The sequence below is a fragment of the Cheilinus undulatus genome, linkage group 8 (genome assembly GCF_018320785.1).
Source record: "Cheilinus undulatus linkage group 8, ASM1832078v1, whole genome shotgun sequence".
In the NCBI taxonomy this organism is placed as follows: Eukaryota; Metazoa; Chordata; class Actinopteri; order Labriformes; family Labridae; genus Cheilinus; species Cheilinus undulatus.
The window spans coordinates 43,071,306-43,098,672 of record NC_054872.1 but is presented as its reverse complement, the minus strand read 5'-3'; the positions used below and the strand labels follow the sequence as shown (position 1 = coordinate 43,098,672).

The following is a 27,367-nucleotide window of genomic DNA, read 5'->3' as shown; positions in this document are numbered from 1 at the left end:
TGTCACATCTTTATGGGCCAATCAGAGCAACAAAACACGTGACGTAGTAGCTACAAGGGTGAAAACTCTGTAGAGATCTGAATAATGCGAACCATAGTGACTGTAGACATGTCAGTACATGACTTCTGTAGTTTTTTAAAAGGAAAACAACTTAATGCTGTTCTTTGCTCTTCTTTTAAGGAGGACTTGTCAAGCTCTGAGAAAACTGGCACTTTAGCAGCATCCACACAAATCTCTTCCACCATAATTGCACCGCCCTCTTAACGCTGATTGCTTACGTCACGACTCTGCCGCGCCCGAAAGCACTGCCCCTCGATGCTGATTGGTCCTGTCACTTTCTAACCGGGCCCAAACGTTTCAGATGGGAGCTTTGCGAGGTGGATTCGCCAGTGAGAAACACAGAAACAGGCAAATCCATCTGTTTTACAAGATTAATAGTATATCAATGGCCATGTTGAAAATGTCAGTATTTCTTCTTCAGTTTGCCTGGAGTGGAGTAATTTTAAAGCTCACACTTATGGCTTTGCTGGAAGCTCATTGGTTCATTACAGAGAGTATAAAAATATGCTGCTCTCACATTTATGAGAGGTGATGACGGGATGACTTGATGTTTAAAGAGAGACTGCTTCATTTTTCTCCTGCTGAAGGTGACACAACACTTTGTTTAAAAGAGACTGATTTCCCAAATATCTTAGCTAAGATGATTTTTTTTTCCAAAGACAAAAACACAGACACCAAACATTTAAAGACATTTATGTTGATAGAATTATAAAAGACACAGCATCAATGCGAATAAAAAAAAAATAAAGTAGCAATATAAACAAAGAAAATCAAAGCTTTTTATTGTTCATCATCTTTAGTTTCAGGGTGATGCAGAGTCACTCCATCAAACTGGTCAGTTCTGCACAGGCCCACTTTAGTACACTGTAAATAAAAAGAAAGAAAAACAAATACTTAAACTACAAAAGTAGTGATATATTTAGTTGGTTTGCCTGAGATAAGTACATTTTTTGTGTTTTGTTAATAAAAATGACTTCTTTATATTGTAACAGAATAAGGCTGTTAGATTTCCACCAGCTACATTCACAGTGGCATTCAAAGTTGTGACATCCCTGTGACCTTTCACCTTCACTACTAATGTTGCAGAGGAACAATGTGAGGACAATGTGATCCCCTTCTATGTCATCTTCAGATGTAGTAACAGTGGCAATAGCAAGTCCGCCTGCAAGGGTTGGAAAAGGTTAAAGCTTTATTGGGCCCAGATTCATGGAGAGAGGTTAACCAAGATATGGTTCATCCTAGATTTATGATTTTGGTTTAAACCTTTAAACCCATAACAACTTACTAAAACAGCAAAAAAAGTATTGTGTTTTATTTCTGCTTGTTTCAAAATGTAAACCACCTCTCCTTCTGATGGCATGAGCTTTAATCTTAATATGAACATGGTTGGTGGGCCCATTGGACGAGAACAGTAATGTCAGTTTGTTTTTTTTTTTGTTTTGTTTTGTTTTTTTCAGTCTGCTTCCAATCTAAATGAAGGCAGACCCAGGAGGTGGATGTCCACAAGCTGGCAAGCTCTATGATAAAGATCCAATATGTAAACAATGATATTATTAAATGGCATCTGGTCTATTTGTTTGCTTTTTGCCTTAGGTAAATAGTTGAAGTATCTGCCAGGAACGAAAAGTTGTCATTTGTCAGAGTCACCAACATAAAAGCATCTCTTAAAAGACCTCAAAACTCCCTTTCATGCTGTCTTACCTTATTAGTTGGAACAGCAGTAGAACTGCACATCATTGAGGGCGGTGTCATCGCCCTCACCCTGCCTTCCCTCCACCTTGGTCCTGATGCCACAGATTCCTCCACCGTTACACGTATCACTCCATGAGCCATACTCTCCCCAGGGCATGCCCTCCCCCTCCAGTATGGTGTGTGTGCTGCAACGGAACTTAATGTTGTTGGCAGCAGTGTCATCGCCACGTCCAATAGGAGCCTCAACTGAGAGCTGGAAGGCAGTGAGCACGCCACTGGGGCAGTACTGAGGCGTGGTCCAATCACCCCAGCTAGAGAGGAGGGAAGGAAATGTATATGTTGCCATCGACCAAAGTATTGGTACCCCTGGAATTTTTGGAGTCAGAAAGCTGGGTCTGCCTCAGAGGTCATGGGAGTTCCAGCAGAACAATGACCCCAAACATACCTCAAAAAGCACCAAGAAGTGATAGGACACAAAGCACTGGAGAGTTCTGAAGTGGCCAGCAATGAGTCCGGATCTAAATCCCACTAAACACCGATTTGTTTCAGTTATTTTTCCTAAGAGTGTGCAAATATTGAGTTGAGGGTGCCAACAATTTTGTCTGGCCCTTTTTTTGGGTTTTGTGTCAAATTATGTCAATTTTGTCTTTTTTCTTTGGATTTTTTGTGTTGTTCCAATGCACATAAAGGAAATAAACGTGTACACCAAAAACATTTGAAATTGCAACAATTTCTGGGAGAATTGGTGTATTTTGAGGAAAAATTCCAGGGGTGCCAACACTTTCTTCCATGACTGTAAGTACAGAGGAAAAAATAGGATAAAATGTAAAATGTGAGAGGAAACTCTTGAGAAACACAAGAACATTAAACCATCCGAATTCCACATTTTAAAAAATAATAAAAAGTAATTTTTATATGAAATTCAGTGATCATGTTCCCTGTTTTACTTGGCCTATTACATTAAACAAAAACTGAAAGAAAGCTTAAAAATCACACTTTCCGCACTAAATGATTACAATACAAAATGTGGCTTTGTTTTTATCATCATACCGCCATGTTTGTGGACTCCTAAGAGTTAAGCTCAATGATCTATCGCTTGGCAACTTACTAGCCAGCATGAGACTCAACATAGTGTATAAAGCCCTCATGGTTTTCCGTGGCACAGTACAGACGGATCCCGTTCAGGGCGGTGTCGTCACCATCTCCCTGGCCAGGCTCCACCTGAGGACATAAACAGGTCTGAATAACAGGCTTCTTATCTTGTTGATGGGTTTGTTTTCTTAGTTATGTCTTATCTCCATGAAGCAGCAAATGTTTGATGAAAATAGGTGTGATAGAATAAATGATAGGCAAAAGCTCCACATACAGTTTTGCTTTACCACAGAACTGTACATTAAGAAGTAGCCTTGTTTATTTACCCTCTGACTGAAGCCGACAGCAAAGGAGTTCCCCGGACACATTTCAGAACTGTGCCAGTCTCCCCATGATCCTCCATTGGACACGGAGAGGACGGACCTGTGATATCTGAAGACTGTAAGACTTTTAAAACACTGACACTCGTTAAAGCAACCAACATAAATCAATCTTTGACCTCTTTAAACTCTTCAGAAATCCTTTTTACTCCATCTTACCTGCCTGTTCTGCTGGTCTTTCACAGCAGTAGAATAGCACATCATTGAGAGCGGTGTCATCGCCCTCACCCTGCCTTCCCTCCACCTTGGTCCTGATGCCGCAGATTCCTCCATTGTTGCACGTATTACTCCATGAGCCGTATTCTCCCCAGGGCATGCCCTCCCCCTCCAGTTCGGTGTGTGTGCTGCAACGGAACTTAATGTTGTTGGCAGCAGTGTCATCGCCACGTCCAATAGGAGCCTCAACTGAGAGCTGGAAGGCAGTGAGCACGCCACTGGGGCAGTACTGAGGCGTGGTCCAATCACCCCAGCTAGAGAGGAGGGAGGGAAATACATATATGTAAAGAGGGGAAAATAGGATCAAATGTAAAATGTCAGAGGAAAATCTTCAGAAACACAAGAACATTAAACCATCTGAATCCCACATTAAAAAAATAATAAAAATAAAGTAACTTTTATATGAAATTCAGTGATCATATTTCCTGTTTGACTTGGCCTATTGACATTAAACAAAAACTGAAAGAAAGCTTAAAAAAAAATCACACTTTCCACACTAAAAGCAAGATTAGAATGCAAAATGTGGCTTTGTTTTCATGCTATCATGTGTCAAAAAAAGCATATGGTGACATCAAGTTGCCATGATCATGGACTTCTAAGGGTTAAGCTGAATGATATAACTCTTGACAACTTACTAGCCAGCATGAGACTCAACAGTGTGTGTGAAGCCCTCACGGTTTTCCGCGGCACAGTAGAGACGGATCCCGTTCAGGGCGGTGTCATCACCCCTTCCCTGGCCAGGCTCCACCTGAGGACACAAAAAAAGTTTGATGTTAAAATTAAAGAATCTAAGTGTTTTTAAAATGCTCAGTTTCTTTAACAAATCTACATAAGCTACACATTTTATCAGTCATCGAGTGTCTCATAGCAAAACAAATGTTTGATGAAAATACGTGTGATAGAATAAATGTTAGATAAAAGCTCCACAGCACAGTTACCCTCTGACTGAAGCCAATTGCAAAGGAGTTTTCCGGACACATCTGTTTACTGTGCCAGTCTCCCCATGGCCCTTCATTGGTCACATAGATGATGGAGCTGTACCCTCTGTCAGAGGTTGTCTGATGAAAACCACCAAACAACACAGCCAGCAGGGTCAGCATGGCGAACAGACTTGCCATATTGACAGCAGTGAGTCCGCATTTCACTCTAAAATGCAGCCTAACAAGTAGGATACCAAGGCTTCAGACTGATCTTATATAGCCCAGAAAATTACAAAACAGGACTCTCATATAAGGGTGAATTATTGACAGAGTCAAACACTGCTGTGAAAACAAACAACTTAAAAAAAAGGTCTGTCCCACTGCCTGGAGTCACAGGGTCCCTGGTTTGCTTCCAAAATGTCATTGATGTTTGACTAAGAGTATGCACCTATTCTGCTCTGAAATTAAAGGGATACTTCAACATTTTGGCAAATTCGCCCATTGCCATAATTCCTATAGTCTTAGTAATAGGTTCATTTCCTTTAGTTTTTGGTGCAAGCTGTTTCTAGATCATTTCAACATTTCCAGCAGAAAGCCCACACATCTGCTCTACTACTATAATAATAATCCACAAGATGCACTCAGTCTGAACAGAAACTTTTCAGACTTCATCTACTGCCTGAAATTTCATTCTTGCACAGATTGTCCTGGAACAATAAAGTTAAGATTTAAGGGGTGTCGAAAGAATGACCAGTGGGCCAAATGTGGCCTGTGGGTCAATTGCGGGACATTTTTAATTGGCTAATTCAAAAATGTAAATGAAAGCTGGCCCTTACTAGAGCAAAAGAAAATGTGCTTGGCTTTGTTGCTGTTTTTTGGACAACAAGCAGTGCTGCTGTGTTAATTCTTTAACAATCATTTTAGAAAGAAGAATTATTTGTTCTCATGGAAAAAAGGCTGTCAACAAACATTTTCAGTCGTAGTTTAAGTTGACAAAATGTACACAGCTGGGCTCTACCTGGGGCTCCCTAACCTCAAGTTTTCACATACAGTGGCTACGCTGAAATGTGGAGCAAATCACTCTTTCTCTAGTCAATCGGAGCTGCTCATGCTACAGCCTGGCTCCGGCACGTTGCTGATGTGCAACTCCACTCTGCTTCATTGGAGAAATTCTGCCGGTCTAGTTTCGGTGCTTAACCCATAATTTCCACATACACTGGCTGCTACTGCTTGTAGCCGTGCATTGAAGGCCACACCTGCCACACTGTCCAGAGTGATGGCACAAAGCAGAGCAGTCCTGATCTTCATTTTGACATGATTCTATGATTTTATTGCCTCTGCCAGTGAGTACATTATGAAGTCAAAAGGTGTACCTGTAGAGGCATAACCATTATATATTTTAGTTTGTTTAACCAGTTAATAAGAAGTGACTTTGTATCTGCACTGTTGATCAGTTTTAGCAGGGTTGTATGTTACTTTAGCTCAGTAAGTCATGCTTAAGATGATCTTTCATAAGACATGGACTCAACAAATTTGTATTTTCATTAAAAGGCATGACGTGTGCATAAATAAGAATGCCAAAAATGAGTTTATTTGATTGGTGAATTGTTTAAGTTTTGCCAGTTTTTTTTAAGACTTGGGCAGAGTTTAGTCCCCTAAATGTGGGCTAAATGTGATTATTCTGGCCTGCAGTGCTCCATTTATGGTTATGTAACGTCAGATCAACTTCTTTCAACAGAATAGCCAGCTTATCCATCCATCCATCTTCTGCTTATCCGGGGTCATGTCACGGTGGCCGCAGGTGGAGCAAGTCGACCCAGACCTCCCTCTCCCCAGCATAGATAGCAGAGATATCCACTTTGCCAAAGCAAACTTAAAAACACAAAACACGCAATATTGACAGAGCACATTGGCAGAGATAAGACACACTTAGACTGACAGTAGGAATAACAAAGGTGGTTGTTTCCCTTAAAAAGTGCACTATTTTGATGAAAGAAACTCCATTAATCTCCCTCATATTTTTCAAAGATTTCTTCCTTCTGTCACTTTCTCCATAGCAACACACAATGAGTGGTCTTTAATATATTGATTCATGCTTGGTTTACTGACATTTTTTCTATTCAATAGCAATTGCCCTTTTAGCTTGTAAGAAATATAAATCTATTAATGCATGCTGGGTCTCGTTAGTGGAGCCTATTGGGTAAATATCAAGGATGCACAACTTTGGGAAGCAAGGAATCTTCAGATTTGTATTCTGTTATTTGATTTTCCTTTTAAAAGAGGGAGAACGTGCGCACATGGGTGACAGAGGGATTGTCCTTATGCATGGAAATTTGGTGCAATACACCACGTTACAAACTATTATGCAAATGATATTTTACTCTAAATTTCCAAAATAGTCGATGCAAATGACAGCCAGTATTATTTTCGAGTCATCACCTGTTGGAGCAAAATTCTGATTTTGTTGAACAAACCTCCCAATGATGACTTTTTTTTTTTTGTAAAAAAAAACCCTTAAAATACACTGTTCCACATTATTATGCACAGCAGAGGTTCAGAACATTGTATAGGCTGTGTTACAGCCTCTTAAAAATGATTAATTTCAACCATGAAAATAAGGCTCGTACAAAAGAGACCATAATATATAAATGGACACAGACAAAGATTCGGAGTTTCAAAAATTAATCCAAGCTTTATCTTAAATTGCAATAATTAATTAATGGAATAATAAATCAATGAAATCAAAAGGACTGCAGCCACCGGCCAAAAAAGAACAAAAGAGGGGTGGTGGACGTGGCTAACCACACACTGGACCATTGGACCAGCCATCACCCCTAACTAAAGCTGCCTAACCAAAAAGAAACTACCTATTTAATCAAGAAAAGAAAACAAGGAGAAAATAGGACTACCGACGACTACAGCCAAACTAAAATAACAAAACCCAGCAATCTAAACATGCCTGGGGGAGGAAAGAAGGAACGGGAAAACGAAACACTTGGAAAACCGAATTAATTAACAAACAACAAAAAAGAGAAGGTTACTCAAACCAAACAAACCTCCTTGCGCACTTGTCTGTGAGTGAGTGTGGCACGGTGTCTGGCTCAGCTCTGCTCTGCATGCTCTGCTCTCCTGCCACTCTAAATACTCCCCTCCTCCACCCTGAGTGCTAACAACACTCAGGTGTGCTGCAGCCCGCAGGTAGAGGGAGGAGGGAGACCAGAGAGCCAGGGAGAGAGAGGGCATGCAGCACTCCAGGACACACGTAACAGGCTGTAAAGAACTGAAAATTGTCATTTGTTGAATTTGTTGACCTTCTTGCTGACGTCACAGCCTTGTTGGGACATGGTGGCCTTCCACCAACCATTCACTACTCCTCCATCTGGACCATCCAGGGTTGCACGGCACTCATCAGTAAAAAAGACTGTTTGAAAATGAGTCTTCGTGTATTTCTGGGCCTACTGCAACTGTTTCTGCTTGTGAGCATTGGTTAGGGCTGGCCGAATAGTAGGTTTATACACGACTGCAAGCCTCTGGAGGATCCCACACCTTGAAGTTTGCGGAGCCTCAGAGGCTCCAGCAGCTTCTAATACCTGTTTGCTGCTTTGCAATGACATTTTAGCAGCTGCTCTCTTAATCCGATGAATTTGTCTGACAGAAACCTTTCTCATTATGCCTATATCTGCACAAACCCGTCTGTGCTCTGAATCAGCCACAAATTTCTTCACAGTACAATGATCACACTTAAGTTTACATACCTTGTCCAAGACATTGCACTATGTGAGGCTTTTCAGCAGCAGAGAGATCCTTTTTCTTTCCTATGTTGCTGAAAGCTGTGGCCTGCTTAATAATGTGGAACAGTTTAAAAAATCCTGAAGGTTTCTTAACTTTTAAATTAATTGATTTATGCAGCAGGAAGTTTAATGTCAAACAGAATGACTTCTCTCAGCTAAACTGACTGAGTTTGTCTGATAAAGTGTTTTCGGTAATATTGTTACAACAGCAGAGACACAAGTGTGTGTTAAGTAGGGGTGGAAGAAAAAATTGATACAGCATAGTATCGCGATATTTTGTCTGGTGATATATCGCATCGTCTCGTCCACGAAGTATTGATTTTTTTCAAATTAATTGCTAATATGAACTAAAGCCTATGATAATTGAGAAATAAAATCAATTGTTTGGACAATTGTTTGTCCAGTGAGGTCGGCAGAGGTGATGATCATAATGCAGGAGAAAGTTAGTACAACAAACATGGCAGCATCAGGGAGGGGACATTAGGAATGAAAGCAGGGCACTAATTTGAAGGACATGACACATGAAGTTTGCAAAAAGTGCTACATGAAAATGAAATACTGCGGAAATACGACAAACATGAGGGCAAGGCTAATGTTAAATCAGCTAAACAGTGAAAAAATGGTATCGATCACAATGTATGGTATCGCAATACTTACTGTATTGAAAAATGTTTAAAATCGCAATAATATAGGATCGTATCCAAAGTATCGTGATGATATTGTATTGTGGGGCCACTACCGTTTCCCATCCCTAGTGTTAAGTGCATTATCCTTTTTATTCTGTCTCTGAGTCACACATAATCATCATATAATTATCGAATGTGTCTGCATGATCTAATCCTCGGTCTGAAAATTGTATGTTTTACCTGTCTCACTCTTTCATTTTGGTTTCATGATTTAAGCCCAGAGGCACTGATGTGCCCCTTGGCTTGGTGGTAAAACGTGTTGAATGCACTCAGTTATGTGAGTGTGTTAGCACCAGTATATTATTAGTCTTTAGTAGATACGGTGCAAAAGAAGAGCTATTAGCAGCTAAAGCTAAATTTGGTGCTCTCAGCACCACTCAAGAAATCTTAGTGGATCTACACCCAGTGTCTCCTGCAAAAAGAATTTTTGAATTAACCAATTAAAAATGGCCCACATTTGGCCCACAGGCTGCATTTGGCCCATATGTCTTTAATTTGCATGTACTGGAATAACTCTGAAGCTCACTCTTAAAATGACTTTGCTTGAAGCTCATTGGTTCATTAGGCAGGGTGAAAACATGCTGCCTCATGTTGATGAGAGCTGTTGATGGGATGACTTGATGCTTAAAGTGTCTCTTGATATGAAGAGATGTTGCTTAATCTTTCTCCAGCTTTCTATTATTGTTTTTCACAAATAACTCAGTCTTTATCACTCTACACACTAAATCACTAACTACTGAGCTAAGATGATTCTGTGACTTATAATAGAAGCTGAGGGCACTGACGCTAAACACTTAAAGGCTTTCAGGGTTTAAGAAAACATTAAAGACACAGCAGTCGCTTAAATGAGCTTTTTATTGTTAGTCATCTTTGGTTTCAGGGTGATGAAGAGTGGCTCCTTCAAACTGATCAGGTCTTTTTGGGTTCACCTGCTGATCACTGGATGCAAAAAGAGCAAATAAATAATTAGACCATGGAAACACCAAGCAGACATAAACAGACTCCCTTTTACGCCACTTTGCTATGATAACGTGAAACTTGAGTTATCTCAAAATTTTGCCATGTATCATGCTGTGCTACTTCATTAATATCTTGAGAACTGACTTTGGAAAACCAGTTAAAGTGTTCAGTATCATTATTAGGGATATTCCGATACCATTTTTTCCTTCCCAATACAATTCCGATACCAAGGTGTTGGGTATCGGCCGAGTCCAATACCAGACTGAACTTTCTGAACTGACTGTTCAGATTAACAAATTATTTTAGACCTATATTTGTCAGAACATGCCTCAACTATTAGCATTGTAAATGTACAGCGTCTCTGTGACCCTAAAGTTGTTTTCCTGCTGGGTTAGGGTTAACTGCTAAATATTAAACTAGCAATAATACAGGATGCTGCATCACAGGCTCTCTCTATCTCTCTTTTTTAAATACAAACTTTATTGCACTTTTCCAAATACAATGTAAAACAACTTGAATATTAACAATTGTTGTTTACAGATATGTACTAAATGTATACAGTTATAAAAATCATTAAATGCATTGAACGCTATCTCTCCTTTCTGTTTTGTGCAGCATCACATGATTACAGAACAGCCTGCTATTGGCTGACAGACACTAGCGGTAGCAGAGCTAGTGGTAATAAATGATCATTATTTGATTAAAATGGATAAAAAGACATTCACTATCGGGTTGACTGGTATGGATTTGATCATTTAAGTCCCCAAAACACACATGAGTTCCAGGCACGCTGAAAATGCTGCCGCATGGGATTCAAAGGCATCAATAGAGTCAATGGAAAAACACGTCTGGCTTCAAGAGGAAAAACAAGTAAGAGGCAATGATTTATGGTTCAAAAGTTATTTAACTTTTTATAAACTGTGTCACTTCTTTTCTTGTACGACAGCGCCAGTCTGAAAGGCGTGTTAATCACATTCTGGTTTATAGTGCTAACAGTTAGCATGGCTAAATGAAGCAAACTATAAAGTTAAACCAAACGGTATCAGAAATGCATAAATTTGTGAACTCGCCGATAAGATACCTGCATTTTAAGCAGTATCGGACATATTTCCGATACTGGTATTGGTATTGGAACAACCCGAATCATTATCATTAAAAACACCCCTAGTTACCTTATTTTATTGCCATGCTCATAGGTAGTCCTTAGGGGTTCACCATCATGCCAGCGTGATTTAATCATGTGCTACTTTTGTCACCTGACAGCAGAAAAACAAAGCCACATTTTGCATTGCAATCACTTCATGGGGGAAGCATGATCTTACAGTGTTCTTTCAGTTTTTGTTTTCTGTCAATAAGCCAAGTAACACAGGAAATACGATCATTTTAATTTGATATAAAAATATTACACATAGGGGACAGTGGACCATGCTGTACAGGACTGGCGCTGGTATTTTTTCATAATTTCAGCATATTGTAATTTCTTTTTAAAATGACAATATATTGTTTTAAATAAAAAATTTTAAAAATCAATTTTTGTGGGGTGTTGTGTTTTTTGGAGGCCCTATATCCAGTAAAGTGAATTAAACTTTTTTAAAAATGGGCTTCATTTTATAAAGTTGAGGCGGCGATGAAAAAGATTATACCAAATTTGAGCATGGTAAACATTTTCTGAGTGGTTTATTTTGTAAAAAAAGAAAATTAGCAAAATGACAAAATAGTGGACCTCTAAGGGTTAACCTTGCAAAGGACATGCCATGTCTGTCATCAGGCAAATCTCCATCTTGCAAAGCTCCAATCTGTGCAGCATCAGTGGAGGAGAATGAGGCAGAAGAATAGGTGGGGTTTTGTTGTACTGTGAGCTGATGGCTGCCGCCAGTGTAGGGTTTAGCTCAGATGTAGATGCTCTTACCACTACTTAAAGAAGTGATTTTATGATTTTATGGATTTCAGCTGCTGTTTCTGGTTGGCTTTGTCCCACCCTGGCTGAATCAATAAAGAAAATCCCACTTGTCTAAACATCCAGAATGATCCTGAGTGTTCAAAACCGCTTATGAGGCTCTCTTATACCTGCTGACTTTTGTCACAGCAGAAGAAGCGCACATCATTGAGGGTGGAATCGTCCAGCCCCAGCTGGTAATCCTCCATCTTTGTCTCGATGCCACAGATTCCTCCGTTTTGACACGTCTCACTCCAGTGTCCATACTCTCCCCAGTGCATGCCGGGCCCTTCCAGCATGGGGTTGCTGCTGCAGCGGAACCTGATGTTGTTGGCAGCGGTGTCGTCGCCGAAAAGGCCACGATGAGACTCAACACGGAGCTGGAAGGAGGTGAGCACGCCGGTGGGGCAGTACTGAAGACTGGACCAGTCACCAAAGCTGGAGAGGAGAGAGGGAAAAGAAGGATGAAATCCAAAACATGAGTGGAAAAAACTCAGGGCCAGAAGGACATTGAAACATGTGAAGCTTTTTGTTGCGATCCTGGCTGAAGGAACGCTTTCTTTTCCTCTCTGAACTGATGGGAAACTGCCACCCTGCTCCATAGAGGTTTGATTTAACTCAGCTGAATTCAGCCTTAAACTACAGTGGGATTTGTCTTTTGTCGATCTATTGCAGGAAATAGATCAGGCCAGACTAGCTGAGACAGGCAGCTGCATATTCAAAGATGTCAATTTAAACATTTTAGTGCAAGAGGCAGAAGAAATAGCTCTGTGAGAATGAAGGAAAGTGTTTCTATTGACATGTCCATTATTGCCCAGCATTAGATTTCCTCCTACTGATTTCTGGCTGCCTGAAATAGGAATAAGATTGTATTGATGGGGGAAATTGGCTCTGATCAATAGAAAACCTAGATCAATAGCTTGAAAGCAAGAGCTTTTTCAGCTAAATTCCCATGTGGAAGACACAAAGTGCATGCAGTTTGTATCAGGGCACTTCATCTAATAACAAAAAAAAGGTTCACAGCAGGGATATGTCTGATGCATTTGACATTGCTGTCACAATGTCTGTCACTGAGAGACACACTCATTTGTCCTTCATGTCTATCTCCATCCATTACAGAGAAGCATATTTATGTGTTTAATCTACCCTGCTCTGACCTCATTGGCTTGGAAATTATTTTACCTTTTTAATCTAAAAATAAGAGTCAAACATTTTCCTTTTACCTTTGTTCATCGGTTTTTGACCATGAAATAGAAAAATCTTCTCCAGTAGTGGCCACATCTGTTAATTTTTTTAAATCAGGTTTTTCAATCAGACCTGTTGCCACAGGTGTATCAAATCATCACCTAGCCATGCAATCTGCATTTGCAACTTTTGTGATACAAAATGGGTCATTCTGAAGAGCTCAGTGGCTTCTAGCATGGTACTGTGATGGATGCCACTTTTGCAATGAGACAGTTTGTGAAATTTTATCCCTGCTGGATATGCCACTTACAACTGTCAGTGGTATTATTAGAAATGGAAGCGTTTAGGAACAACAGCATCTCAGCCACAAAGTGGAAGATCAATAAAAGTCACAGAGCGGGTTAGCAACTGCTAAGGTACGTGGTACGTACAAGTCACCAGCGCTCCATTAATTCCATAGCCAAAGAGTTCTGAACTTCCACTGGCATTTATGTAAGCACAAAAACTGTGCAGTGGAAGCTTCATGGATGGGTTTCCATGGCCCAGCAGCGGCACGCAAGCCTCACATCACCAAGTCCAGTGTCAAGCATCAGATGAAGCGCTGTAAAGCAGGGGTTCCCAAACTTTTCAGCTCATGAGCCCCATAATAACAGCATCAGAGACAGGGGTGGTGGTTAGAGCATATGATGTTGCACAAAGCAGTTTTGGTACATTTTACCTACATTTAAGCACTAATCTCACCTTAAAACTACATTTTTATTCAAAACTGAACTTTTTTAAATAATATTTTTACACAAAAGGATAAAGTGTACCATTTAAATCATGTTAAATTCCTCACTGTTTTTTGGAAAGCTTCCTGTGACTCCCATGGGTGTCCCAGCCCTCACTTTGGGAACCACTTGTGCTAAATATACTGACACTGGACAGCGGAGCAGTGGAGAAGTGTTCTGTAGAGTGACAGATCACACAAATCAGCCAAATGGGCAAGTCTGGGTTTGGCGGACGCAGGGAGAACATTACCTGCCTGCCAGCCTAACTGCATTGGGCCAACTGTAAAGTTTGGTGGAGGAGGGATAATGGTATGGGTCTGTTTTTCAGGATTTAGGCTAGGCTCCTCATCTTAGTGCTTCAGCGTACCAAGACAACTTGGGCAATGCTATGCTTCAAGCTTCATGGCAACAGTTTGGTAAATTCACTTCTCTATTCCACTGTGCTACAGTGCACAAAGAACTGTAAAGACATGGTTTGATGAGTTTGGTGTTGAAGAGCTGAACTGGCCTGCACGGAGAACTGACTTCAACCCCATCGAGCACCTTTGGGATGAACTGGAAGGAAAATTGTGGGCCAGGCCTTCTTGTCCAACATTAGTGCCTGACTATTGACAAATAATCCATAAAACTGCAGATTTGCAGAGTAAATTTCCGTTTAAGTGACTCAACATATAGATTTATATTACTTTGGCCAGTGATATAACCCCTGTATTTTTATATGAATTATTCCCTTACATTTATAACTGCAGTGTTAGCCCACAATGAAAGAGTAGCCCTGACTTATTGGGATTTATTGCACAAAACTGATACCTACAGAATTGACAAATACACTCTGATCTCTTCATTAGATGTACCTGTTCAACAGCTCATTATTGCGAAGAACTCCTAACCAATCACATTATAGCAACCAAAGCATTTGGCTATGTGGACATAGTTAAAATGATTTGATGCAGTTCAAACTAAACATCAAAATAGAGAAGGCAGTAGATGTAAGTCAGTGACTTTGAAAGCATACTCGAAGGTGAAACCAAGCCAACAATTCACACAAGCTTATCAAACTGAATAACAGACTGTTGTCTTTTATAACTTTAGCATGAAAACCGGTCGGACTGCCAAGCAGGATGTCTGCACAAAAAAATGCATTGGTTGCTGTCATTGGCTTATGAAGTATTTGTATAATGAGTTGCTGAAAAGGCGTACCTAATAAAGTGATCAGTTTGTATATTCAAGGACAGATAAAGTGCAAATTTTTTTCCAGCTGATCCATTGCTGTTAACTTACTAGCCAGTGTGGGACTCAATCGAGTACAGGAAGCTCCTGTTGTCGTCCTTAGCACAGATGAGGCGGATCCCGTTCAGGGCGGTGTCGTCACTGCCATACTGGTTGGACTCCACCTGAGGAAACATACATCAGTTCCCAGCAGCAGTCACAGCTCTGGAAAAAATGGCTTTTTATCTTGTTCCTGTTATCTAAAGTTCTTGTAGTCTGATGAGGGAGCTGCAAAGTTTAGTGAAAAAGTTGAACAAGACAAATTCTGCACACAGGTTAACAAAAACTATTCAGGATGTTTATTTACAAAGATTATGTTGTTAATTGAGTTTTTTAATGAAATATTTGCCTGCTCTAAAACAGATAGATGAGATTTCTCATATTGTATGACTGTTTGGGTTCAAGCTTCACCCTCTATAATAATCAGAAATGTGTTATTATTATATAGCAGGGCTCTGAAAACAATGGACTGAAAAGCATCCACTGGTATTACTGCAACATGTGGAAAAAATACAGTTTACTGAGTTTTAAGAGAATTTGTCTTTTCTTACATTAGTTGAAGTGACTGCATGTGGGACTCAATGGACAATGTCACTCATGGTGCAGATGTGTCTAACATCAAAAAAACAATAATCCACCAAAAGCATGAGCAAATGAATCCCAGCAGTGGTAAATGTACAACAGGTAACATCTAAACACACATAAACACACAAAAATACATCTAACAACACCTAAAACACATCTAAACATATAATGCATGATGGGAAAACTCTGCAACCCAGATTTCAAGTAGCAGCATGTAGTGCTTGGATCAACTGACTATCTCTACAGAGTTGAGCTAACACTGAATGCATTAACACTGTCAACTTACTCCAGCACTGAAGACCATTTCACTCAGAATGGAACTGAATTAAGACTTAGGGGCTTAAAATCAACTCTGAAATGTTTATCACTGAGATTTCAATGCTCCAGGTTTTGATGTGTAGTTATGAATTGAGATGTGTGCATAAATGTAAGTAATGGGTACAAAAACTCCCTAAAATGTAGATTTATAAATTATGCTTTGTGCAAAATTGTACACTTTAACCACCTCCTGGAAGCATGGGGTCCTCGGTCTCTGCTGCTGTTATTGGGGGTCACAGGCTAAAAAGTTTGGGAACCCCTGCCCCAGTAAATACAAGAAATTCTGCTTCAATTACACTGACAATTTTTGTGTTATTCTTACATACCTGCAGCAATCTCCCAACACAATGATGATGTCAGGAGACTAAATCCACAGTCTTACTTTGTACATAAATATGCAGATGACTTTCTCTTCAACACAGGAAAAAGCAGGGTTCTTGTTTTTGCTTAAAGAGGACTCCAGCACAAGGAAACTCAGTAATTTGCATTGAAACTTGTTACACCTTGAAGACAATAAAACTGTGTATTGCAGGTAATATAACTAGCATGTCTGCACACACATAGTACACAGGCAGACCTCTAACCCTTTAAGGGGCAAAGAATCATATATGGTCACTTTGGTTGACTTCCTTTGTGGCCTCCCCTCAACTCTCTGTGATACAGTAGAACCAAAATGTTTTTTCTCAGCCAATCAGTAAACATCAGTCAACATTATGGAAGGCGACAGCCAAGCTTATGACCAATCAGCAGTGATCAAGACAGACCCCAACTTCTTGTAAATCACTGCTAACTATAGTAAGCTGATGAAACTAACACGTTGTAAAGGTGAATGCTAGTGTTTATTGTCATAATAGGTGTTGTTTTAGTAGAATGGCTGAAAACTACTGACGTTTTAGCATCAAAAATGGAGGAACCATATTTGGACAGACCTCCGTTTAGGGCTGAAAAATGGGCCAACTCATGTAGCAGCAAGACTAAGGGTCATTTTTGTTTACAGCTAATGTGTTCTAATGTAGGATAATAGTATTTTACAGTGTTTTTAAATGTTGCCACAGGTTTTAAACAATTACAGAGTGATGCAGTGGTAAATTTTACTCATTTATAGCTAAATTGTTATTTTTATAGAAACTTCATTAACCGCCTTATTCCTGGAGGTTCTACTGTAGCTACAAATGTGGGTGGAACCTCTGAAACAGCCACAATAATAGTAAAAAACACGATTCTTGATGCTTAAGTGATTTAGCAAATCTCCAAATTACTGTATTAATCACATTTGGTGAATCGTTTCTATGCTAAAGTCCCATTTAGATTGAAAAGACTGGAAGTTGTGCCCACATCTCACACAAAGTATCATGGGGGCTAGGAATAAGGTGGATAAAGAAAAAGAAATGTATAAAAAGTGAAATGAGTGTGATTTTGGTCCGTTATACAGCAGTATAGCAGTTTTATTTTCCTTTGATGCAGTGTTAATGTTGTCGACTCAAACTATAACTAAAAATGTTTGTCGACAACCTTTTCTTCCATGACAGAAACTAGACTAAGACTAACAAAAATAGATCTGTGATGACTAAAACTGACAAAAACTAAGTTTTGATGTCATCAATATGACTAAAACTAGACTAAAATGTAACATAGTTTTTGCCGGATATTTAAAATCCGTGATATTTCTGGGCCCTTCACATTTGTGATTTAGTACCAGTATTAACTCATTTTTTGACACTTTTAGACCCTTTTTGATTCTTTTTTCCCCTTTTTGCCTCTTTAACCCAATTTTTGCAAGATATTAACCCCTTTTGAACCACTGTTCCTGCATGTTTTATCCCCTTTGTGCCACTCTTTTCCATTTTTGACACTTCTCTTGTAGTTTTGCCACTTTTTATCCCCTTTTCATTCCTTTTTGTTCAACAATTTTTGCAACTTTAAAACTTATTTTTGCCTTTTTTAACCCATGTTTGCTACTCTTTGCCTCTTTAATTTGTTTTAACCACTTTTCCTGCCTGTTTTATTCCCTTTCTGCCACTCTTTTATCCATTTTTTGCCACTTTTCTGCTATTTCTTCCACTTTTTAACCCCTTTTCATTACTTTTTCTGCATGATTTTTTTTTGTCATTTGTAACCAATTTTTGATGCCCTTTGCCTATTTTTTCCTCTTTTACCATTTTTTGCCATTTTTATTCTTTTTTCACAACTTTTTCTGCCAATTTCTTACCCTTTTTTAAATATCTAATAATTATTACAATAAATTTCTTTTAAAAACAGATCAAATGTTGGGTAATCTTAAAACTATTTCGATGTTAATTGTTTGTGGGATGGATTTAACAGCTGCAGACATTTAAAGCCAAAGGATACTCTTAAAACCACAACATTTTCTTTTCTTCCTTTTCTGAATTTAATGGTCTTTCGCGGACCGAACAAGAAGCTTTGAAGGGCCTGATATGGCCCCCGGGCCACCAGTTGATGATCAGTGCTCTAGGGTTCTTTTTGAATTTCTAAGTGTTTCCATGAGTGTCCCATAAAGGGTTAAGCTTCTCACTCTGAATATGGTGTCAGTACAAGCCTAAAGGCTAAATTATTGGAAACAAGTTTTTAGAAGTTCACATATAAGACACATAGCCTACACATACAAAAATATATACATGTAAAATATAAAACCACCTCTGTGAATGTCCTTTTTTAGTGGGGTGCAGATGGTTTTGATGGTTTTGATGGACTGCATTGATTTATTTATCTGTCTATTGAACAATATCTTGTTAACCAGTCTCCTTATCAGGAGGTCGTTATAAAACTGAACTCATTAATCTTCATGATAAGTTTATCTTTACTTCAAATGTTCATTAGGTATAATATCTCTGTATTTACCCTCAGGCTGAAGCCAACAGCGAAGAAGTTCTCCGGACACATCTCAGGCCAGGTCCAGTTTCCAAACTGCTCTCCGTTGTTCACAGTGAGGACAGACCTGTACTGTCTGCTGTTAAAGGCTGTACCGGCTCGCTGCAAAAACTTCTTCTCCTGACACAAACCACCGGACAGCACGGCCAGCAGGGCCAACACAGAGAGCAGACTTGCCATACTGACAGCAGTGAGTCGGTGTTTCGCTCTGAAAGGCCAACTAACAAGTATCAGGGCTCCAGGCTGGAGGCTCTTATAGCCTCCTAGCTGATTCTCACATCAGGGAGAATTATTGACAGAGACGAACGTCACTGTGGGAATGAACAGCTGGAAAAAGAAAAGGGTTTTCCCACTGGGACCCTGATATGCTCCCAGTAATCCATTGATGTTTGACTTTACAAAACGCACTGCATTTGGTCTGAGTTTAATATTTCCACATCACCAACCAACAGAGCATCAACAGGTCTGTGTGGTAAGGAACTGGGATCTAAAAAAGCCCTGGCATCTGCAACAAATCACCTATCTGACTGTTAACACTAAACACACAAAAACCTTTCAGCCTGAATGGAAATTTGCATAACAGAACACACAAATGGCATCAAATTTAATTACATTTTTATTTATTTAACAAGAAAATCCTCTCTGAGATCAAGAATCTCACTTACAAGGTCGTCCTTGAAAAGATGGGCTGCAGCAACAACAGAGTTGCAGACATGAAATACAGCAGATAAACACTGAGCCAGTCCTGAGTCAAAGACGAAGTCTTTAGTCACCTACAACCTGATGCATCTTCCTCCAGTACCTTCAGCCTACTTTTGATAAGATCTAAAGAGCCAGGCTCCCCCAGACAGCTGCAGGAGCAGCATACCACTTTCTACCCCTTTTTAGATGGATTTTTCATTTGGTACAACTTTGGCTCTTTAACTGTGGATTAAATAACGACAAAGGATGGAGGAAAGGAAACCAGCACCCAAATGGGAGCTAGCTAGTGTGACTCGTTTTAAAGAGCCGTTACATAGAACAGGCCGTGTTCTTGAAGGCCCCAATGTGAAATAGTTAGGTGACAAATTTCAGCTTTGTCGAGTTGAAGGGCCTGACTTAATCATGTTGACACGAGTTGACACATCGTGCTCATAGCTAAAAATGTTTCAGTCAGAAACACTCTCATCATACATTTAACCATTTAATTGTCAAATGATCAACTGTTTTACTTGGCAGAAAAGGCTCTGCTCAAAAGATGCTCCTAGGTTGATCAAGCAGCATGCTTTGACTTTCCAGGGAGCACATAGAAACCCCCATATGGATAGATTGCATTAATGCCAGGGTGTACTCAATACAATAAAATGTGTTGAAAAGCAATCAATCCAAAGCAGCTATAAAGGAGGAGGCTGGGGCGGAGGAAGCTTTGTCAGCAGCAGCAGCAGTGAGAAGGACGTCATGTTAAATACGCCGCTGTGTTGAGAGAAAGAGCTGTGATTGGGAGGCGATTCATGGGATCAGCTGGATGTCAGCTGATCACGGCTGGGTGTGTGACTAACGTGTCCTGCATGAACTAACGCTGAGCTTCACTGAGCTGGCAGAACATGTTTCCATTAGAAATACATATTTCAGTTGGTTCAACCCAAAATAGCTGCGTTAAGTTGCCCAAGAACATGTTGGCTCATTAAAGATCTTTATGTTCATTCAGTGTATACGGTGCATAATTTAAGAAACTCAGTAAAATGTGTTGTATCAACTGGTTCAGTTGTAAATAGTGCATCTTATATGTTAATTTGTTCACTCAAATTAATTTAGTTTTTTTTACAGTGCAGTTACAGAAAAAGCAGTTTCTGCTATTTAATGTCTGAAAGGTTTCTGTATTTAATAAAAGAAAAAAAATATTTTAACAGAAAGAACAAAGACAAGCATTTCACGACGGTAATATTTTTAATGTTTTAAATGTTTTCTTACTAAAAGATTAGGGGCCCTGATTATCTTTAAAGGAAAAAAATAATATGTAGTAAAACATGCTGATTTTATAACAGCAAACAATTGAATACCAAACATTTTTATATCCACGTCCTCAGATCAAAACCTGTCTACAGGTGTGCTGGGGGGGATTTCAAAATAAAAGCATAGCCTAAAGGTGACTGTTTAGATCAGTGTTACTCAACCTTGCTCAACCAAAGAGCCAAAGTGATGAAAAATACCTTTGCAAGAGCCACAATCTAAGTGGTGAAAAGGGGAGAAAAATAGTTTAAAAATGCAGCAAACATGAGTGAAAAGTGAATAAAATGGACAAAAAGCAGCAGAGTGGCAAAAGAAAAAGGCATTTAATGGCAAAAGGCAGCTTAAAGGGGCAAAAGTGGAAAAAACAGCAAACTGCAAAAAACAGGATAAAAGAGGCAAAAACTGGTGAAAAGGGCAAAACTGGATAAAAGTGACAAAAAATGGTGGAAAGTTGCATAAAAAAGTGACAAAATGTACTGAAAGCAGCAAAGGTTTAAAAGGTTTTTAAATTAGGGCACTGATTAATGTGACCTGCATGGCTGATTTCTGAGGTCAAAGTTTCCCTTTTTTAAGGTTTTCTGGGGAATAATATTCAAATTCAGATGTAAAAGAGCCACAAATCATCACAAAAGTGCCACATTTGGCTCCAGAGCCATGCCTTGAGTATCACTGATCAATATTTTGACTTTCAGTGGATCTAATTGGATAACTGGATAGTTACACCTCTTACCAGGAGGACTGCAGGCCTGATTAAATTGTGATATTGATTTCCTCAACGCCAGGGAAGTTCTGTTACACTTTGGAAAAAGTCTCAGTTTTGTAAAGTGCCAGGATCGTATTCAGTGTTTGTAGACCAAGATTATTATAGTCAACTAAAACTAAAACTAAAATATAAAAATCATTTTAGTTAACTGAAACAAAAAAGAGCTTTTAAAAACTAACAAAAGCTCACTAAAGCTAAATTTGGTGCTTAGAAAACAAAAATGAAATAAGATTAAAGACAAATCTCCTTAGTTTAAGTCTTTGACAGCAGCAGACTGACTGACATGTATGCCCAAGTCTGGAGAGAGTAAAATGCCCTGATTTGACTGAAGAAGACCACACAGTGGTTACTCCAGGTCTTACGTTGAACACAAAAATCAAAACTGAATAAATGAAATGAAAAGTGATGAGTTCTTTTGGGTCTCACCCCTGACAGGTTTCTTATATTGCCAAAAAGTCTAAAACTAACACTAAAAATAATAAAAACTAAACTAAAGGAAGGATTTTTGCAAAAATAAAAAGGAAACTAAACCAACAACCCAGCAGGAAAAACTAATTAAAACTTTAATGGTAAAAACAAAATAGAAATAAAAACTAATGAAAAACCCAACTCTATTTTAACCTTGTAGACATTCTCTGATGGTAACTGTAGAGTACAGCTCCACTTTGAGCTTTAAAGAGCTAACTTTCCTACGTTCCCATTCATTCCTAAGGCTGTCCGTCACTTCCTGACCCCCAGTGGACATTCAGGATCGCTAAACAACCTATTGGAACATTTCTGCTACTTACTGCATTTTATTTTGAAATTCAACATGGATACTTCCTGTCTGGCGGAATGTTGGGCACACTCTTTCTTTTTCTGGAATGTTGGGAACATTCCGTGTCCTTTGATCCAATGCGACTGATCACATGACATCACAGAACATTCTCAGAACCCTTAAATAGGCGGCCAAACAGCAGACCTCATTTGTCCTGTTAGTGACGCCAGTCTGACAGCACGTGTTTGTATCAAGCTATCGCAGCGAGATATTCAACATTCATCGTCATTCATCGTCATTTCAACGGTTTTTGGATTGAACAAACGCACAAAAATGCAGAGAAGTGTGCCAACAACCGAGAGTTTTGGTAGAAGGGGCGTGGTGAAAAACGCCAAACAAACTTTTTCAGCAGAAAAGACGCCTGAAACCATGGTGTCTCAGACATCTGCTGAAACCCATGAGGAATCATGGTCAAATGACGAAAATGAGTCATTTGTTTTGAGTATCAAGAACCCAGAGCCTGCGAAAAAGAAAACTAAAAAGAAGAAGAAAAAGAAGACGCTCCAGTGTGGGGAGGAAGAAGAAAACCCCTGGAGTCAGATCAAATGCAGCTTTGGGTTTCCTTCAGGTCTGGAAACTGAACTCGATTGTGAAGACCCCCAAGATCCAGGGTTCAAGTTTTCACGAAGACGTTCAGTAATGCTGCAGCTCGGAGAGCCTGTCCCGGCTCAGCAGGTTCCTAGAGAAGAGCCCAGAGAGAAACCACCATCTGGGAAGACTCCTGAAGATATTCAGTCTGCGGCTGCAGATGACAAGTTTCAGGAGACCGACCAGGTTCTGGTTCAACTCCCTGAGCGTGAGCAGAAACCAGAGGGTCAGGCAGCCAAAGACTCATCAGACCTGCTCCATGCTGAGGTCCCGACAAAACCGGCCAAAGCATGGGCAGAGGTGGTGAAAATGGGGATGGAGACGCGTGAGCAGCAGCCAGAGGGGCAGGCAGCCAAAGTCTCCTCAGACCTGCGTCTGCTCCATGCTGTGGTCCCGACAAAACAGGCCACAGCACGGGCAGAAGTGGTGGAGGAGGGGACGGAGGACTGCCTTGCCAAGCTCAGAAAGGAGAACCTTGGACTGAAGGGTTCGCTTTCCCGGGCTAACATGGCCCTGCAGAGCCAAAGGCAGAGGTCTGAGCGAAATAAGACGAGACTGGTGGGAAAAATAGATGCACTGAAAGCTGCAAACCACCAGGCAAACGTCGAACATGAGGACCTGAGGAGACAGTGGGCGGAGGAAAAGTCCCACCTTCTGGCTGGGTCCATCGTTTCTCCATCATACCAGGACCAGGATGACCAGGTGCAGAACGTAAATTTGGAAAATGAGAGGTTGGGCAAAGAGAACTGTGCTCTAAAGAGTGAGCTTAAGCAGGCCCATGAAGACCTGGAGAAGATGAGGAGGGAATTAGAGGAGGAGAGGTCCCGTCGGATGAAGGAATCTGCAGAGAACTCCAAACTGAAGGTGGAACTCAGCCAGGCCAAAGAAGACCTGGTCCAAAAGGAAAAATTGCACCTCCTGGCAGAGATCAACAGGGCTGCTTCGAATCAGGAACATCTGAGGAAGAACAAGGTCTCCAAAGAAATAACCACCCTTCAGGCGGCCCTCAGCCAGGCCAAAGAAGACCTGGTGAAGAAGGACGAGGAGATCTCCAAGATTAAGGACTCCATGGTGCAGGCAAAAGCAGACCAGAAAAAGCAGCGCCTGGTGTGGAAGGAGGAACGATCTCGCCTCATCACAAGCCACCAGGAAGCGGTCTGCAGGTTAGAGAGGGAACTCAAAGACTCCCAAAATGAGCTCAAAAACAGCCAGAGCTCATGGGAGAAACAACATTTTGAGTTCCTTGTCTCTCAGATGGACGAAAGGGCCAAAGCCAAAGCAGCACTAGACCAGGTCCAAGACAGCTTAGAGATCCTTAGAAGCCAGTATGATGAGGAGCGATCCCGTCCCCTGGCAGAACATGAGGAGGACTCTGTAAGGATGAAGGCTGCTCTGTGTAAGGCCAGAGAGGACCAGGCAAGAGTGGAACGCCAGTGGGACGAAGAAACGTCAAGGCTCCTGGGAGAAGAGAGAAAGAAAACAGCGCAGCTGGAGGAGGAACTGGCAAAAGCCACAGAGGAGCTGGTCAACCACAAATCCAAGTGGGAAGAGGAAAGATCAGGACTCCTCAGAGAAAGTGCCAGCCTGAAAGACTCCCTGCAGCAGATGGAGACAGAGAAGCTGGACTGGCTGAGAGAAAAAGCCTCTCTTCTGGAGTCTGTGACCGTCCTCACGCAGACTCTGGAGGAGAGGGAAGAGGAGAGAGCCAGGACGTCAGAAAGTCTGCAGCAGAGGATGAACCGACTGGAGCTCTTGCTGGAGGAGGAGAGGAAGAAAAAGGAGAAGAAGAGGGGAGGGTTTCTGAGCTGTTTTAGAAGACGTTCAGGAGCCTCAACCTCTGACTCCTGACCCCAAACCCTCCTTCCTTTCACCTGTTAACTGTCTGTCGAGAAGGGCTGCATGGTGGGACGGTGGTGAATGCCTAGGAGGAAGGTTTCTGGTTCGACTCCCTGTTGGACAGGAGCCTTTCTCTGTGGAGTTACCATCATCTATCATGCATGTGTGGGCGCTCCGGCTTCCTCCCACAGACTATAAACATGACAGCAGCTTAACAGGTGACTAAATATAATACAAAAAAATAAAAATAAAAAATAAAAATCAGCTTTAAAAGCATGATTCTTTAAACATCACATTGAGAATAAAAACATTTACATATTAAATGAAAGTCACTGATGCAATGTAAACTCATTTCATTGATGTATTTTCACATGTTGATAGATTTGTTATAGAAGTGCACACAGATGTCTGTGCCATGTGTTAAGTTGCTCAATAAAAACTCATCTAAACATAAATCTGAGATTAAATTTGCATACAAATATTGAGAAGAGTTTTCAGAAATGTTGGGATAAAGATGTCAGACATGCTTTATAAAGAATGGTCCATTTTAAAATGCAGTACTGCCAGAACTGTGCAGAAAAAGTTGTTTGGGTCAAAAACTGAGGCTGAAGTAAGGCGTAGATGTGGCAGGTAAACCCACCTGAGTGCACCATCAGGTAAGGCCAGCACATCAGGAGGGATAAAGGGGAGAGCTTCTAGGTCCTGCTAAACAGAGGTCATCAAAATCCTGATCCATCATAAAGTCAAGCTGTGTTAACCTTATTTTATTTTAAATAATAATCACTCAAAGCAACAAAATTCATATTTATTAATGCTGTAGAACAATTAAGCCATTTTTAAAAGTAAACCCCCTTACTTAAAAGAGAATGACCCTTTTTTACACACACTGAACTAAACTATTTGGGAAGTAATGCAGATGTGAGGATAACAGAGAACAAAGTAGAAGAAACTGTGACATCTTTAGTGGAAAAATAATACAATATTTGCAAAATTATGCAGAAATGGGTGAAAAGTGACGATAATGAGTTTAAGTGGTTAAAAAGGAGAGAAACTTAGTTTGGAGTAGTAAAACAGCTGTGAAATGGCTTAAAAGGGTTAAAAGTTGCAGCAAAAAGAGGATGAAAGTGACAAAAAGAAATTAATAGTCACCAAAAAATGGCAAAAAAAGGGGCATATAGTATATATATATATATATATATTTATATATATACTATATTGCAAAAAAAGAGCAACAAAAAGAGGTTAAAAAAATGGGTTTGAGAGTGGCAAAATGGGATAAAAGTGGTTTAAACAGTGTGAAAGGATTAAGTTAAGTCACTAAAAATGTCAAAATGGGCTAATAGTGTCAGGAAAAAGGGTAAAAATGGGTTTAGAGTGGCAGGAAGTAGTGAAAATAGGTTTAAACATGCAAAAAGGTGGCAAACTTGTTTTATATTGGCAGAAATAATGACATGGGCTAAAAACATGCTGTAAGTGGTCAGACATTGCAAAAAAGGGATAGAAGTGGCAAATAAAGTGGTAAAAATGGGTTAGAAGTGCCATCAAAAGTTGTGAAAAGAAGGAGAAAGTGATTTTAAAAAAAAGGGCAGAAAGGGCTCATCGGGGGAATAAATTTAAAGTTGCAACAAAGCTGCAAAAAGAAGTTAAACCCTGTCCATGATCACAACGGCCTGATTTTATCATCGGCTATTTTTGTCACATGATAGCATGAAAGCAACGCCACATTTTGAAATGCTGCCCCTTAGTGTGGAAAGTGTGATTTTTAAGCTTTTTCCTGTTTTTGTTTGATGTCAATAGTCCAAATAAAAGAGGAATATGATCATCTGAGTTTGACATAAAAAATGATTTTACACATAGGGGACAGTGGACCATACTGTACATACCATACAGGACTGGCACTGGTATTTTTTTCATGATTACAGCATGTTGTAATTTCTTTTTTAAAATGAAAATATTTGTTTTAAATTAAGGTTTGTAAAAATCTATCTTTTTTGGGGGGGGGGGGGGTCCTTTATTTAATACAGAAAAGTGGTAGTGCAGCTTAAACAATTCCAAACATAAGCATGGTATAAATTTTCTGAGTGGTTTATATTGTCAAAAGAAATGTATTAACAAAATGGTAATATAGCCTGTGGACTTGTAAGTGTTAAGATAACCAAAAATGGCAAAAAGGACTCAAAGTAGTTAAAATGGCTGAAAAGTGTCAAGAAAGTGGGGAAAATAGGATTAAATTTAGCAAAAATTGGCAAAACTATAAGTGGAAGAATGTGGTGAATATGGGTTTATAGTGGGGAATAAAGTGGCAAACTTGGTTTAAACTGGAAAAAAGTGGTAAAAATGGGTTAAAGTGGCAGAATGTTGATAAATGGGCTGCATAAATGGGCTAATCAAGGCAAAAATACATGGAAAATTAGTTTAAAAGTGTTTAGAAAAGACCAAATTTAGTTATTTGTTGCAAAAAAAACATGGTAAAATGAGTTAAAAGTGCCAAAAGTTGCATTAATGGTTTTAAACATAATACAAACAGTAGCAAACAGCCATCAAAAGTGAAGAAAATGGGAGAAATGGGCTAAATAGGGGACAACAAAAATTAGATGAAAGTGGCATAAGAAAAAGTGGCATAAA

The 27,367-nt window shown here is 39.9% G+C and overlaps 2 protein-coding genes across 2 annotated transcripts; both read right to left on the bottom strand.

Annotated features, from left to right (window-relative positions):
* Positions 1-784: 784 nt before the first annotated feature.
* LOC121513803 (vitelline membrane outer layer protein 1 homolog) lies at positions 785-4,587 on the bottom strand. The gene is made up of 7 exons (XM_041793777.1): positions 4,379-4,587; positions 4,076-4,188; positions 3,384-3,694; positions 3,171-3,283; positions 2,861-2,973; positions 1,762-2,063; positions 785-924 (listed from the first exon to the last, which is right to left on the bottom strand). The coding sequence occupies exons 1-6, from the start codon at positions 4,556-4,558 to the stop codon at positions 1,766-1,768; spliced, it is 1,128 nt and encodes a 375-aa protein (XP_041649711.1). The 5' UTR covers positions 4,559-4,587; the 3' UTR covers positions 785-924; positions 1,762-1,765.
* Positions 4,588-9,674: 5,087 nt separating this feature from the next.
* LOC121513243 (vitelline membrane outer layer protein 1-like) lies at positions 9,675-18,970 on the bottom strand. The gene is made up of 4 exons (XM_041792853.1): positions 18,720-18,970; positions 14,970-15,082; positions 11,865-12,171; positions 9,675-9,776 (listed from the first exon to the last, which is right to left on the bottom strand). Exons 1-4 carry the CDS (start codon positions 18,927-18,929, stop codon positions 9,774-9,776), a joined length of 633 nt encoding a protein of 210 aa, XP_041648787.1. The 5' UTR covers positions 18,930-18,970; the 3' UTR covers positions 9,675-9,773.
* Positions 18,971-27,367: the final 8,397 nt, after the last annotated feature.